At 34.4% G+C, this 17,269-nt stretch overlaps 1 protein-coding gene across 9 annotated transcripts in view; it reads right to left on the bottom strand.

The window, feature by feature from the left end:
* Positions 1 to 4,673: 4,673 nt before the first annotated feature.
* LOC128219347 (N-methyl-L-tryptophan oxidase-like) overlaps positions 4,674 to 17,269 on the bottom strand; it is a 168,169-nt gene continuing 155,573 nt past the window's right edge. For all 9 annotated transcript variants that reach the window (XM_052927165.1, XM_052927187.1, XM_052927179.1 and 6 more), the window contains 6 exons: positions 13,627 to 13,776; positions 9,221 to 9,362; positions 7,840 to 8,329; positions 7,460 to 7,578; positions 6,509 to 6,652; positions 4,674 to 6,305 (listed from right to left, as the gene is read on the bottom strand). In XM_052927165.1, coding sequence (XP_052783125.1) covers positions 6,067 to 6,305; positions 6,509 to 6,652; positions 7,460 to 7,578; positions 7,840 to 8,329; positions 9,221 to 9,362; positions 13,627 to 13,737 — 1,245 coding nt within the window. In that variant the 5' untranslated portion in view covers positions 13,738 to 13,776 and the 3' untranslated portion in view covers positions 4,674 to 6,066. The remainder of the gene's footprint in view (positions 6,306 to 6,508; positions 6,653 to 7,459; positions 7,579 to 7,839; positions 8,330 to 9,220; positions 9,363 to 13,626; positions 13,777 to 17,269) is intronic.

Below are 17,269 nucleotides of genomic sequence, written 5' to 3'. Positions count from 1 at the left end.
CCACGCACATACGTGTCGAAAAATTTAAATGATGAGAAACACAGGATACAAGTCTGTGGTTACCGCAATATGCTTGGATTACTGCAATAGCCGATTAATTCAATGCGGTTACACACATCCAGCCATTATGCAGATAAGGGAATATATTTAAAGACTTAAATAAGGTGATTACGCAATTATATATAATTTTTATATGTATTAACTATTTTTGACATAAAATTGTACTGCAGAAATACTGCGAAATGACTAATTGGCTGCCATTCGGGTGGTGGGGAATACTTGTTTATTTTATCTGACAACATGGTGCTCTCTTCGTTTAATATGCTGTATATATCAATTCATGTCACCCCTGCTTATTTCAATCACTTAATTAAAATGTTCATACTTCTGTTTACCTCATTTGAATGATAAATTATATACATCACACCTATCACAACCTACTCAGCCGCGCCTTTGATGTCTTGCATTGGAATTCGTTTTGCTATGATAAACACCCATAGTTATATATATTATATATGTAGTGTGTTGTTTGTGTTGTTGTTCCATGTTTCTGGTTTGTGATTGTTTTTTGTGTTCTATGTCATTGGCGTTGACACTGTGCCATTAAACGGGGTTTATGCTTAAACTACTGGACTAGTTTCTGTAGTTTTCCATATACATATTGCTAATAACTTAACTACTAGGCTCGTCCCTGTAGTCTTCAATTTTTTTTATTGATCATCTATTATAATCTTTGTGTTGGGCTTTGGTTCATTTTTTTGTCAATGGCTCGATTCCATGGCTTTTAAATACTTAAGTACCATCATTAATGTTACAAATGCACCACAGACAAAATTTGCAAGAATTGACAATTCATTTCATTTGACGCGTACCTTGTCAACTGAAACGGACTTTTCAACATGTTCATGTTTTAAGCGCAAATTCCGTCTCCAATCAAACAGGATTTTGCGTACTAGCAATTACACGAGGCGTATTGCTTTAAAATGCGCTATTATTCGTCTACAACATGACGGTTTTCTGCAAAAGGCAGACTATACGCCTTCTGAACAATACTGCTTTGAATTAGGTGATTATGCTGCAAGCTACAGCCTGGTCTAACAGCAACCGATTTATTCGACAAAACCAGGCGAGACAACGGTTACCAGCTAAAATCGTACACGCTTCCAGGGAGTTAGTTTCAAATTTTTGAGCTCGATTTTGTACCGTAAACAAGATAAAACTGCAGTCGGTCAAACACCTACCTCCATTCACGTCACGCTATTAAAGGGAGCTGTCACAAGTACAATTGTCAAAGCGTGGACGAGCTCTGTGAGGTTAAACTTATTGTGAGCGAACAACAACAACAGTTATCCAAATGAAAAAAGAAACTTAATTAAAACTTGCTGACACTATTAATTGTTTTTTGGACAAAATTAGCGAAATCAACGATGAATTTTCTCCGGCTCTGGCTCTTGCTCTGACTCTTTGACAGCTACCTGAAATACACTGGCATTTTGAACATTTCTTCTCCCTACCAAACTCAAAACAACAAATTTGTTAAATCAGTTTTATCGACGCTAAGGTGAAAATAAGCCTTTAACAGGATCTAAACTTTTAAACTCAATATAAGACGTGCTATCTCTTGACATACTGCAGGAAAGTCAGTCAAATGATTGCAAAACGTTGATGATCATACTCACCAGACGCTTTCAAAGAGGAGATCCGTCCATCTTTATCTTATAAACATAGGTCATCTATTTATAAAATAATCTAAAAATAGACGTTATCTTGGTTTCGAACGGCATACTACAGCCTGGTATGGTTGCTTACTGAATGGGGAGAGAAAGAAAACTGCATTTCGTCGCTTTATATACCGACAACTAAACCACGTGACCTAGAGATAAATATGCAAAGATGAACAACTCTTTAGTAGCTTAAAGTATGGTATGGATTTATGTAGTATAGCCAATAGGGGGATATATAATCTTTGTGAGATGAAATAGCTTTTATTTTTTGATATTTTATTTTACGATATGTATTTCTAGATAGCATACTCATATACTTTTTGGTGTACAGTTATTCCCTACTATGAGAGCCTCTCTAATTTAGTTTAAATATGTATTTTGTTTAATAAAATACAGAAAAAATGAACACTGTACAAAAATATATAGAATATGTCTTAATATGAAACTGAATTCTTATTCTTATTTTTAATTATTAACAAGTTGATTTGACGGCAAACACATTAAGGTGGAACGCGACTATGAGCGAATTTTCGAGTTATTGTCTGAAAACTGATATACGAACAAAAGAGCATATGCCCAGTTAGGAACTGTTTTTTACTTTTTCAATATTCGGAACAGTTTTGAAACTACGAGTCTGCAAATATACCACGGACGTCAATTTTGAGACGACTGTCATATTTTTGCGTTTCAGCTACGATAACCGATATTTTCATCAATTCTTCGTTTACCGCTATGAAATTTAAACCTCAAGTGCGTCTTGTGAAAACGTTCAGGCACATATATTTTTCTTTCTCTTGTTTAACGTTTTTTTTTTTTAAATTCGTCTATAACCTCAGAAAGAAAATGACTCATGTGGTCAATATATAACGGTGTCAAAATTAAATGTTACATCGGCGTTGATTTAAAACACACTAAAATTTTAAAGTGACAATAACGAGTTATTCTGTTTTCCTGACCTTATCACGCAATAAAAGCTTCTTGTGCGTACAAGCAACTTCATGAAAAAACTTCCGGCGATGCATTCAATGCCCATGATACAGAAGCCAACATAGCTACCTTATCCCGCACTCAAGGTGTCTGCCGTGCGTACAATGGCTGTGCACGCGTGCGTGCGTGTGTGTGTGCGCGCGCGCGAGCGTGTGTGCATACATGCCTGCGTGTGAGAGCGTGCATGAGTGTGAGAGCGTGTGCGTGCGTGTGCGTGTGTGCGTGTGTATGGGCATGCGTATGGGTGTGTTGGTATGTATGTATGTGTGTGTGTGTGTGTGTGTGTGTGTGCGTGTACGTGTGTGTGTGTGCGCGCTTGCGAGCACGTGCGCATACATGCATGTGTGTTAACGCGTGCTTGAGTGTGGGATGGTGTGTGGGGTGCGTTTTTATGCGTGCTTGCTTGCGTGCCTTTGTGGTACCTGCGTTTTGTTCGTGTGTTTGTGTATAACCTATAACAAAATGAGCTCATAGTAACTCTATAAAGTTGCACTCTTACTCCCCCAACTCAACTCAACTCAACTCAATATCTTGATTTCCCCCATGGCTGGACATATTCATAATATATACAAACATTGATAGACATAGAACATAAATAATATTATATATATATACAATAATAGTTCAGTTTAAAATTATAGCATATTGGTGTCAAAATATTTATACAAATATTGAAGGATATAGCTTCATATCTTATTATAAATAAAAAGCTTATATTCTACATGCAAATACAATTAGTCTATTTGACTTCCATGATAGTAAGGTAGTATGTGATCCGCCGCTTGGTGGCAGAAATCTTGTCGAAACAATGGTTCTTATGAAGAACACCGAGTTTAATTTGAAAGAAATGAGCATAACACATGGTAATTTTACCTTATGAGATTAGAGTAGACCACAGTAAATCTTTTAGCATTCACCAATTATTTATTTTTGGGCTTTTTGTTATTAAACACGCGGTTAAAATCGTGTAGTCAGTAATTAATATTTTCCATAAATGCATAACTGAGTAAGAAGTTAAAGGATTATAAGACAAAATTGATGTTGTTATACATGTTTATTTATTGATTTTGAATAAGCGTGTCACTTTAACTATAGTTCATTTATAATCAGTGCTTTAATGATTTAATAATGTTTACTATTCGGAATTCAACAGAAGAAAACAATGTTGAATTATGAATTTAACAAAAATAAACAATAATTGTTATAAATTATTGATCAGTGGTTAAAACTAAGCTCTTATTAACATAAATAATAGTTCGATGAACGTCATGCTAAACGTTTTAATACAATACGTATTGAAAAAGAAACAGGTATAGGGGTTAGATTATTTGATACTGCGCAAAAACGAAGTCGGTAAGGTACACTTTTCTTGATATCAGGCGATTTGTAATAAAACATTGAATACATGTATTTAAAAAAATCAAAAATTAAACGAGCAGTTTTTACAAAAATTAAAGAAAGGCGCACTTTTTTCAGCGAAACACGACGCCGTTTTTCCCGCCAAAAATGACGTAAATTGACGAATTTAAAATAAAAAAACCCCTTAAAACAAGAGAAAGAAAAATATATGAGCGTGAACGTTTTCACAAGACGCACTTGAGGTTGAAATTTCATAGCGGTAAACGAAGAATTGATGAAAATATCGGTTATTGTAGCTGGAACGCAAAAATATGACAGTCGTCTCAAAATTGACGTCAGTGGTACATTTTAAAGACTCGTAGTTTCAAAACTGTTCCGAATATTGAAAAAGTAAAAACAGTTCCCAACTGGGCATAAGCTGTTTTATACGTATACCAATTTTCAGATATTAACTCGAAAATTCGCGCATAGTCGCGTTCCACCTTAACAAATATCAAAATATGATATAGTGATTCACTGTAGTTGGTTAATAAGGATTCGCCCGAACGCGTACTCAACACTTTGAAGGCTATGTATACATGCGTTCGAGATATGGGTGAAATAAATAAAAGGCCTATTCGTTTCCATGTTTTATTTACCGAAGACAATATATGGTATGTCCATTTTTCTTTTCGACATATTTTTAGACCGTGCGTTATGATTTGACTAGCATGACATTGAGCCATGATTTTATCCGGGTGAGCGAGCTTGTTGCATTTTGGTAAGAAAAGCATGGATTCTGTGCTGGCATGATTGAAAGAGACCAACCAATATTTTGGCAATCTTAGAAAAATGGTCAATTCCTTGTTAAGAATGGACCAAGCTTTGAGAGGGTCTTCACTGGCAATGAACGACAATATGATTTAGTTTCAAAAATGAAATGGAAATGAAATCAACGTTCGGAACCATTTACTAGTATGTTTGTGTTGACAAGGTAGTGAACGACGAACACAAGACGTGAGTCTGCTACTAAGTTTATTCTACAAATAAAGTCCAGTGGTTAAGCAAGGATACAAGCATTAATGTCTGTTTCATAATAGAACAACTCATTTACTCAATATTGTTATTGCCCCACAACTGATTATGATCGCTGGAACATGTATGACTTTCTGGTTAATAAATGTTCTGTTTAGTTCATTTTTCTGATTACACATATTTTTGCATGATTCACAATTTCCCACAAGACCGAGATTTGTTCAAATGTTACTTTACCATATCAATAAAACGCGGTTGGTGATTTCCTTATAACGGAAGGTCCACCAAAACGATCAGTAATTGCACAATGAAATGCAATATTTCAGCCAAAAAGGTCTCCATTGTTGCGAAGGACATAACTTAATACAGAATGTCTTCAGTAATTGCAATCACAGAAACAAATCTGCATTGAATAGAAGAAATTTAATAATGCCCCTCACTTCTGATTACTTCCTTGCCTAATATGGTGGTCTTTGTTTGAATAACTAACAATGTATTTCCAAAAGATAAAGGAAATCCTAGCAAATTATACATACAGAGTCTTTCAGATCATTCAGGATAAAACTGGTGTAAACGATAAAATAGGTCACAAAAACAACAACATACAATCGATTAGACACTGAACAACTTTCAAATAAGGCAATACTTCTATTAGCCTTGATGAAAATACACAGTAAATCGTAGTGAAATGGACGTAAAACCATTTGCAATACATCTATTTGCATAAAAATTGAAGTAAAATGCAGTATAAAAAAGATGACATCTAAGACTTGACACAATTACGTAAGAGATAAAAAACATATAATTTACGAAACAATGCTATTATATTTTACATTTCTGAAAATAGCTTCTCAAACTATTCCCAACAGAACTTAACATAGTAATACATGTACAGCTTCATCTGATGGTTAAATATATATTTATTGACACATTGTTTCACGCTATGTTAGGACTCCTAGGATTCCCTATAATGAGAGAAACATTATAGCAATGACAACGGCGTTGCCCTTAATTTGAACGCATCATGTGGTAAAGGAGAGTCCCAACCATTGATGATCATACCAGCAGATGCGCGACCAATTTCATCACTGCTCTTCGCCGCAAACCCGTTGCCACCAACTGCAACACCGAGTTGCTCGTGTACCATGTCTATATAGGGTCTACCTGATGGTGTACACGCGGTAACACAACTGTCACTCTTCCATTTCTTGATTGGAATACCTTGTAAGGTTAACAGACACGTGTCATAATTCCAATATATGCGGAAATATATGTAAACAATAGTCCCGAATACTTAAATAATTCGAATGGTGTATATTTGTAACAATTATTTATAATAAAATACTTCACAATCCTTTAAATTTGTGATCGATTTTGATCAAAGATAACATTACTGAAAAAAAAACCGAAGCAGAAATACTTACCTTTTAGCAACGTTTTCATAAACTGTACCGTTTTCTCCCCTAGGTCTTGGTTTCCGTATTTGTACAAATCCCCTACCTCCCGAGCAGATTTTAACTCATGATTGAGGGTATCTCGGAAATGGCCAAGTTTAACGTAGTATCGATCTGCAATATGTATTTAAAGTTATGAAATTATGAAAATGTGTTTTCATATTACACTTACTGGGGTGTTGTTTGGCTCAAAACAATGGATATGCCGATTTTTAAGGGTTTGGGAATGTGCCCCGGAATATTGTTTTCAGCTAGATTGTTAGACGTACGCATAAGCGTATTTTTTCTAACGGTAATTACATGTACAAGTACACATATCTCCTTACATTTTTGCTTTCAAACCTTCATTTTATATTTTAACATTTTTTATATTTTGTTTGATCTTTGGAAAAAAGGTGTACATGACCTATAGGAAGCACGTCCCTGAATAGTGCTATTGCACCCAGTCGCCAGCAACTTACTTTCCTGTAATTGAGTTTCATAAGGATCAAAAGCTAGTTTACCTACGGACATACTAACAAGAAACACATAAGCAAAGACTCGCAGTAAAAATAGATCACGATGAATGATGGGGTTCCCGTCTTAAAACTGCCGACAAAAACAGAGGAGATCACTGTATGGTTAGACCTTGTTTTGAATTTTCATTTTTATACTCTCACGGAAACAGTTTTTTATTGTGGGACTTTTCATTTCCGGTTAGTTCAGCTTCAGTAACCTGTCAGTGTCAACAATGAGTCGTAGAAACAATATGAAAATCGACTGCTATTCGCAAGATAATTGGACTCTTTTGGGGAAATATGTCGAAACTAAACATTGAAAAATGCCGAAACAGCAGGCGGTACCCGCTATGTGTATGTATCACACACTCATATTAAGAGGATTAATACCCCCTTTGTACCAATCAATTCAGGAAACTTCTACCATCAGGGTAACGAATTGGAGGAGTCATGTAGAACCCAGTCATTCCGTTATCGTAGCGTGGAAATTCTGGAAACCAATCTGGATGGCCGTACCCACTGTATAACACACATGGCATTTCCCTGTAATACACAAGTCTTTATTGATAGGAAGTATAGAGATGTTATATGGTTGACAAGTAAGTATCTAAGGTTTTAAATTTGGATGTACATTTTCCAAAGATATATAATTCATGGTGAATTACAAAAAGGAAACACATTAAGAGATGATAAAAAGATAAGTAAAAATACATGGATTTGAAATAAAATAACTTGAGAAGATAAATATATGTCTACCAAACGCACATCGTTTATACAATTAGAGAAATATTTCATAAATTATACCTCAACATGGACATGGCGACCTCCTCGGTTATTTCGGCATGTGTCACGGTGAGCGTTATAAGATTTTGTTGCACCTTTAACCCAGGTAAAAGAGACCTGAAATCTGTAAAAGCTCCAGTTGCTATGAGGACCTTTCGACATTGAACTCTTTTTCCCTTTTCAGTCAACACTTCCATTACTGCGGTGCCATTAGAAGTATTTTCTCTTGAAACGCTTTTGACGATGTCATCCAAGTAATCGCAGCCATTCTTTTGTGCTAAATATATTTGGGCTTGAACCAATTTTCTCGGATTCAGATAACCAGCATGGCTCTTTTCCAGAACCCCGTTGTCCTTACTATTAAATGTCAAATATGGATATTTACTGTGAAGATCATTACTATTGAGGACATTGACCCCTGTTTTCTCTTGGTAGGTTACAGAAGTGGCTTTGCAAAAGTATTCTCCTTCTCCCACCCATAGTGTGCCTACTTCGTGGAAAAACTGAATACCTGTAAGTCAAAAGCAGACTGTTACGTCATATGACGAAATTATTTTAGCCATTTATACATATTTAATAATAGTCAATACATTAGCACATTCTGATAACGGACATTTCTCAAAACACGAAGAAAAATACAATAGAGATGTTGTTTAGAAATATTCGTTTCATGCCTGTTCAATTTGTTTCTAAAATATCGCCTGATTTAAACATAAAATATGAATACCAGAAATAGTTCCCGTATTACACTCTGCATTTTCTGAATCATTATTACACAGCAGCCTAGTGTGCTTATGAAAATCTACTCGGCAAAACAACGCATCAGAAAAAAGCACTTTTCTCTTGAATTTGAATGGTCTTTTAAAGACAACTATTGCCATTTCTATTTAAATATAACTTACAGGTTCAAACAAAAAGTTAGTCGATTTATCTGTATTGGGTTGTATTACTTTTCGATGCTTGCGTTAAAATGTAAATTCGGTTTCGTGTGTTTTGTAGTTTACGCAATCAACTTGTGTTCCACATACGTATTGAAGTGATGCGACCGCACAGATCATCATATATGCATATTATTCCCTATGTATTCTCTAAAAATTCTCAATTACTCTAGTCACACTAAAAATGTCAAGGACTCTCATATTGGATGCAATGTATTTAATCGCTGCAAGATGCATGCATTTCAGATACAATAAAAACTCTCTGTTAATTGTTATTGTGCTCTTTAATGGCTCCTCGTATCGTATCTTTTGACACAAATTGAATTATCGAGCTAAAGCAGAGTAAAAGTAAAAACAATTTAACGTTCATTTATAAACATGCTTATTATCTGTAAACGGCGTTTATTTTCTGTTGTGATTCGACTATTACAATGAATATGAACAAATGACCACTTCATGTTTACCTGATCGTTCTTCGATTTCCCGAAAGCGCCCCACAGATAACCGTGCTAGGTGGGTCCAGATTGGATCTGGGTCCGAGGCTCGCACTACCCTACTCTCGTCGTAATGCGCGCCCCATATACCACTGCCGTTATCAGCTCGGTTCTAAAATATGAGAGTTGACTTTATACAAGGTAATTTCAGTTTTCACTTATATTTAAGTATAGCGGCTTTATATATATATACTAGTACTCTCGTTGACACGATATTAAACGGGAGTATGGCATTGTATATGATTTTAACAACATCAAACAAACGTATAAACAACCGTAGAGATTGTTGAGATGGTTGTTTTTTTTTGTGCAATTTAACGGGGTTTATGTTTAAACTTTTGGCAAATGAGCTTGATTCTGTAGTTTTTCATATATATATTGATATTTACAGCAGTTTTGTGAGTGCCGTGTGGCAGCTGTAAAAAGTCGCCCCGCATTTACATCTAATGTTGTCATAATTTCCAGTTTTATCAGGACTCAAAACGATAGTCTTTAGTTTACATAATCGTAGCCTTGTTGATGCACTGTGTATGTTGTGGAGTTTTTGCTCTTATTCCATGTTTCTTGTTGTGATGTTTTTTGTTTTTGTGTTCTACCTCTTTGGCGTTGACCCTATGCCGTTAAACGGGGTTTTTGTTTAATCTTTTGGCTACTGAGGTTGTTTCTATAGTTTTTCATATAAATATTGCTCTGGATCGATCCAGGTAATAGATTCTGCGTCAATGGCATCAGCTTTCTGCATTGATTTCATCAAAGTATTCTTATTGCTACATAGCCGAATGCATTTAAATGCATTTAGAATACAACCTACATTTTAAGCCAATGAAGTTGCTGATAGGCAATCATTTTGTACTAGACTTAATCATTAAGAATTTCACATTCCGCGGGTGTTAAAAAGTCCGCCTACTGCCACTCATCCGATACAAACTGACTGCGTCAGACTTTGCGTTGTCAATGCATCAGCCAATGATGTTGTATTCTAAGTCAGTCAGATGACGTTAAGTAATTTCTGACTGAATAAGAAGAGCTCGTTCGCTACGATCACACCGCCAATTCTTATTCATTAAGATTTTACCTCGTGTCGTCTAACTATTACTTTTAACAACAACACACCACAGTTAATCAATTTTTATAGTAGTTTTCTATCAATACCTTCGCGTTCAATACACCTAACGTAACTATTTCAATGATTATATTTCAACCACTGTACCAAGGTGGTGTAGAACAGAACAGAACAGAACAGAATAGAACAGAACAAAGCTAATTCTGCTTTTCCTTCCTTCCGTTGAGACCTACTTAAAACAACGTCATTTCGGTTCATGCTAAAGTGCTGACCAATAAGCTGACGATATAGAAAAAGAGAGATACTGCTGAGCAATTGCTGGCTATAAAGTTAAAGAAGGAAATTCTTACTAGTGAAAGTAGTGAGAAGAATTATTTAATGTTTCATTATGTATTATATAAAAAAGTGTGTTTAAAAATACTTATATTTTATCAAAGTTGATATTTTTATATATTATGAGAGCGTTTAGTTGCAAGCCACAAGCAAACTGGCTTACTGCCTTCAAGGTCGATCATTATACACCTTTTCAATAATACCGTGTTTGAAATTACCAGCCCTTTGATGACTACGCGAGGGGATATCCGATAACAGAGCGCTATTTATGCAAGCTGATCAATTTTCAGCAGTGGAATGCGGAAGTTTCGGAACAGATTTGATGTCTTTCAAAATATATTAATTTATTCATGTAGAAAATGTTTCTTGTAATAGTTAACCTATATAGACACGCTTTGAAGCAAATACTCGGTTTGAAATATATTTTCGCGACTTCCTTGATTGTCTAGAAATAAACATTTATCAAGCCCAGAGAGGTCAGGCAGTCAAGTAAGAAGATATCATGTGGCCAAAAAGACATGGTAACAATTTAATTTACATATTCAAATTTGTTAAGAATAACATTCTGATCAGCTTATTGACGTGTAATTGCTATTATGCATTTGTTCTTAATCAGATGCGAAATAGATAAATTTCGCTAAGTTGTTGATATAGTGAACAGATGTTTAAGACATAAAATTGTCCAATTTATTAGCATTCGGCCACGAGTTGTAATAAGGTTTGAAATGTTGCCTTTTCAAGTTATAAGCCATAAAGAAATTGTACACATTTTAAATTGAAAAAGGGTCATAATTGGAAAATTAAAGCTAGAATTATTCTCACATGTCGGACATGAACATATGTTTTCTGGATATCTTGACCTGTGTTTGAGTGTGTAATGAGTATCTCATTAGCTTGATTTTCTTCAATAAAAGACTTATAGACTAATTAAGCTAAAAGAGGAGAATAAATGTGCTATTATTAACGCAAAAGTTACTCGCGTTATTAGTCATACATATTTTATGGAACCAGTATACTTAGTTAAAATTGAAATTGTTTTTTTTTAAATGTAAATTAGGTTGATATTTAGCAAGAACTAAAACAAAAGGTGCATGTAAATAAGTTTATTGCACAGCACGAAGTAGAAACAAATTCATTGCAATGCATTATAATATTTAATAGTGCATTTGCATCATTGTGTATGTTATCACAAGTAAAAAAAAGAAAGACAATGTGATTATGAATGCGGGGAAAATGATTAAAATTAGTACCATAAACCATAGCGTGATACAAATACATGAATATACAATTCAAATTCATGATCACAGATTTAAAACTTCAAAACAAGAATATTAAATGAGTAAACAGGGGCACTGATATATCGTAAAATAATACATACAGAGTTCAGAGAAATAAGAACAAAACGATTTTCAATGAAACAAATACAGAACATATAAATTTAGTAAAATAATAACCACACATAGAAATTTTAGTAAAATAATAACAGTACATTAGAGTTCAGTGACCTTTTTACAGCACACCGAGATCAAACATTCTTAAACAAGAACACCAGACGTGCTCATCTTTTTTTAATCAGCTATTCATTCATAGTTCTATTTAAATAAAGTATTTGATGGAATAGCTCGATTGAACAAGTGTCCTTTCTTATATACATCTGAGAGTAGGAGTTGTATTGGTCCTAGTATACACGCATATGTCATTGTCCTCAATGTAATGCCAAAATGCATTGGACTAGTGTAATATATTCAGTGTGACGATACATTTTGCCACCTAGCTTGCAGCGCTGTGGCTCTGTGTTGCACTGGCGATAACAAAGTACAGGGTAGCTGTAAAAACAAACATGGATTAAGGTAGTGAATAAAGCAATGTATGGTAGATATAACTAATAAATCCAATGAAAAAGAAATAGTCGAGAAATTATCCGAAATGCAAAACTCACAACGATTACGGGATTTCTGATAAAATACAGAATTCATTTTATTTGTAGACGTGGTTTATTATCAGACAAATAAAAATAATAATAGCAAACTAAAAGCAAACGACTTACCAAATTCGACAAGACACAAAGCGCATATGATTGATTTTCTGTGATGTTCAGCGATAATCAAAGCAGCAATCGCCGTATCGGGAACTTTTTATCCTCCACCTACGTCATTTCCGGGAAGGGGCGAAACTCTGCTGCGCCAATTCAGCGATTATTGAAAGGGTGTATAGTCTAAACGAATGTTCTCAAAAACTCAGTTCCTGTTGGTTATATATATTGACGGACTCCAATAAATATAATAATACACCACATAGCGTTTCGTTCCTTTTTTAAGGGTGAAAGCATTTCTGTATTGAAAAGTAACACGTGTCAAACATTGCACTACTCTGTAATACTGTGCATGGTTGTGATATTCCTTTCAAAAAGCTGCACTGACTCAGAAATTACTCATCAACAAATGAACAAAAACCATTCTCTATAACATGTCAAACATTCAAACCATTCGAACACTAGTCATGTCCGCTGGTTTACCACAGCGGAGTTTCTTTTTTAAAGCTGCACTCTCAAAGATCGAACGTTTTGACAACTTTTTAAAAAAATCTTGGAACGAGCCAATCTTTGCGAAAATGCATGGAAACCAGTTATATAAGACTGCTGACAAAAAATAGATCGAAGACTTTTATATTTAAGTGCTAAAATTGATGTTTTATGCATTTTCTTTAACCGTTAGTAACCATAAAACATTTTATTAAAACGGAAATATGAAAATCTGCGATCTAGTCTTTTGTCAGCAATTTTTTATCGTTGGTTTGCATATATTTACGCAAAAAAGTGCTCTTTCCAAAACAAAGAAAATAAAAGTTGTAAAAACGGTATATCTGTGAGAGTGCAGATTTAAAGATACTTTTTGTTATTATTATTATCATTGTATTCCAGTTCAATCACGTCCATTACTTATAAAAATTGGCGTTACAAAATACTGATTAAACCACAAACCTTTAGTTCCGATTGACCAATCAGACAGACTGAGGTGTTGGGTGTTCGAGTTGCATATTTAGCCGCTGCAGAGCCGATCATACCCGCGCCAACAACACAAAGGTCATACATCCCAAGAAATCTTACTCCACAGTTATTCCACAAAGGAACCTTTAAATAATAAATAAAAACTCAATAGAGCGTACACTTTTAAGGTTAATTTCAGATCCGAAAACGCTGTTTAAGATTGCAAAGCTCATCAAATTCATTTGAAGGACTCTTATCTGAAAATATATTGAGACGTATTTTTATACATTTACAAATACCGGTATTGCACGCAAGTTAACTGAATTTTACGACACTTAATCTATTATTTAGGCTGGTAACGGATAAAAAGGAAGTATTTCTTTACATTTAAACCACATCCCAGATCGTTAAATAAGCATGTATGGTTTGGCTCAAAGTGATTAATATCCGATTACTTGTTGGTGAAAAGCATAATACACTTGGCCAAAAAAAACCCCGCGACAACAGCATTTGCTAAAATTTATCAGCTAATATTTATCAGACAGACGTGCTATATAAAGTTTTAATATAACAAGAGCCGTCGTAAGACAGCGCGCTCGACTACGCCGCTTTGACTTAGAATACAATAACGATGTAATAATACCAAGCTTGGTCTCTTTATGTCAAACCTAACTAAAATTATTCGATACAAAAGGTGACTTTGATGCTGCCCTACCACCAGCCCGCCCAAACAATGACGCAAGTCATTCAAATAACTTGATTTCCCATTATGAAAATGTCGTTAAGAATATACAAATATGCCTTTCAAAGGAAATTAAAAAAAAAAAATAAAAAAAAATCAAGGGCCATAATTTGTATTTAGGCTTAAAACGGAGTTCTGTTTCTTGTTATAAGATGGTCGTTAATAATTTTGAATTTTATTAAGTGCATTTAATGAACGGTATAGAAGTTTTTTTTATTAAAATCCCAACTTCCCTTAACTTTTACTTGCCTAAAACTTTAACCTAAGTCAATCAGGGGCCATAACTTGTATTAAGGATATGGAGTTATGTAACCTCAATTGGTGTTGGTCCTGAACAATTGTGTGAAGTATTAAGTCAATTGAATGAAGGGTATAGAAGTTATTTTAAACATATCCCAACCTGTCCTAAAACTTTAACCTAAGTTCCATAGTCAATCAGGGGCCATACTTTGTATAAAAGATAATATGGAGTTATCTAACCTCATTATGTGATTGTCCTGAACAACTGTGTGAAGTATTAAGTCAATTGAACAAAGGATATAGAAGTTATTAATAAATATTCCAACTTGCCCTAAAATTTTAACCTAAGTTGAGGCGAGTAGTATAGCCCACCTATTCTTCGAATAGTCGAGCTAAAAATATAAACTCAATATGTACGTTAAATATAACTGACTTTGCAATAAGCCAATAACAGCTTCAATATGCAGACTTTAACATTCACAGTGTTTTCATGTCATAACAATTAAGCCAAAATGCAAGCGTCTTGCCCAGTTGTGACGTTCTGTTAACAACAAATATTTAACATTGTTATAATTTTATGATCTTCTAATAGCCGCCATTTTGCTGGTTAACGTCTAACAATATGACGAATACTAACGGTAATAAAGCTGTACGATGTTGTCATGCGTCGATGACTTTAATACAAATTTTGGTATAACTTCACTTTAAGTGCCATATTTTTGTTCTTTACACTATCAAAAAAGGTGCCGTGAATTGTAAAGTGACTTTATTACTTTGAATGATGAGTACTTGATGTTGGCTTTTGATTATAATACAATAAAAACTACGGGACAAACCCAGTGGTCGAAAATTCAACTACATGTATATTATAAAACCCTGCACAAAGCAAGGGCTCAAACGGCATTAAACTTGAGACACAAACCAACCATTGTTAAACCATCATTTAAAGCTGCACTCTCACAGATTGAATGTTTTGACAACTTTTTATTTTATTTGTCTTTTGTCTGAGCCAATTTTTGTCTAAATGTCTGGGAATTAGTGATAAAAGACTGCTGACAAAATGAACCGATCACAGTTATCATATTTTCGTTCGAATATGGATGTTTTATGACTAACGCTTTTAGAAAAATGAGTTTTCGGCTTTTTTTCCCAACAATTGCGATCATTTCTGTTGTGAGTTATCTTTTATGACTAAATGTTAGGATTAATCAGCTGATTCTGAGATAAAATGAATAAAAGAGCCAAGACTGTCAATCTGTAAGAGTGCAGCTTTAATGTTGTTTTGTTGACTTTAATCTTCAACACATATGTGATTTACAGCAATATGCGATACTTATATTTCTAATAAAACATTTTGAAATTTGATTCAAAATAACTGAGTTGGATTCCAGTAGTAAACAAAATCGTCTATTTTATTTTTTAGCCTATGTAGCAGAACTTTTTTTGTCGAGTGTATAACTCAAACAACAAAAACTCATTTGTATACGAAGCAATTAAAATCAACCATGTGTTGCGAAGCGTTTCAAAACACATAAAAGATGAACTAGATGAAAATTGATGGTGACAAAGCTATTGACTAGAGAGCAAGTGAGTGAAAACGATAGATATTGGACAAATACTAAATAAAGAGTGCGTTAAATATACCCTTTTAATATATTCGTTAAAATGGGTTTATTTCAAGAATTTGAATAAAAAACTACTTAAATGATTTTCATTGAAACTATTTTAATACAATATTTAAGGAATTTATAAACGAATCAAACTAATCATACGATGTTGCATATTAAAGCTGCACTCTCACAGATTGAACGTTTTGACAACTTTTTTATTTTTTGTCTTGGAACTAGCCATTTTCTGCGAATATCCATGGATACCAGTTATTTTAGACTGCTGACAAAAAATAGACCACAGGTTTTTATCTTTCAGTTAAAAAAGGATGTTTTATGCACCTTTTTCAAACGGTTAGTAACGGTTTAAAGCCATAAAACATTAACTTTCGAACGGAAACATGCATATTTGCGATCTGATCTTTTGTCAGCAATCTTTTATTATTGGTTTGCAGATATTTTCGCAAAAAATTGCTCTTTTCGAGACAAAAAATAAAAAAGTTGTAAAAATGGTATATCTGTGAGAGTGCAGCTTTAAGTAACGTCGATTTTTATTTCACCTTGTGAACATGTTAACGTGTTCAGAGTTTCTACTATTGGGTTTGTATGTATGAACTGTTTGGTAGGCTAAATTTTTAAGTGTTTTCTTTTGCGCCATATACGGTAGGTAAATAGTTATTTGAATATTAACATTCAGTACAATAGTAGTACCCCCAAAGGGTGGCATATAGTTATCGCAGTTCGTTCATTCGTCCGTTCGTAAGTCCGTCCGTGTGCCCGTCCGTCCAATTCAAAGTATATATCATGTGTTTCCGGCACGGAAAGAAAATCCGACCTAAGGGCACGCGCGTAAGTCGGCAACGATGCTTGCTGAGTTTCCGGCAACGCAGCCTCCCTGAGGGTCGGATTTTGCGATCCGGACTGGAAAATTATTATTGATATTTTTTCTTGCGTATCTAAAATTATCAATCTGTGGAAAAATTAACGTAGGAAACGCAACATGGAAGAACAGAATAAAACTCCACAAGCAGCACAGTGCATACATACT

The sequence above is a fragment of the Mya arenaria genome, chromosome 2, assembly GCF_026914265.1.
Source record: "Mya arenaria isolate MELC-2E11 chromosome 2, ASM2691426v1".
Classification (NCBI taxonomy): Eukaryota; Metazoa; Mollusca; class Bivalvia; order Myida; family Myidae; genus Mya; species Mya arenaria.
Note: the sequence above shows the minus strand (reverse complement) of the source record. Positions and strands in the feature narration are given on the sequence as shown.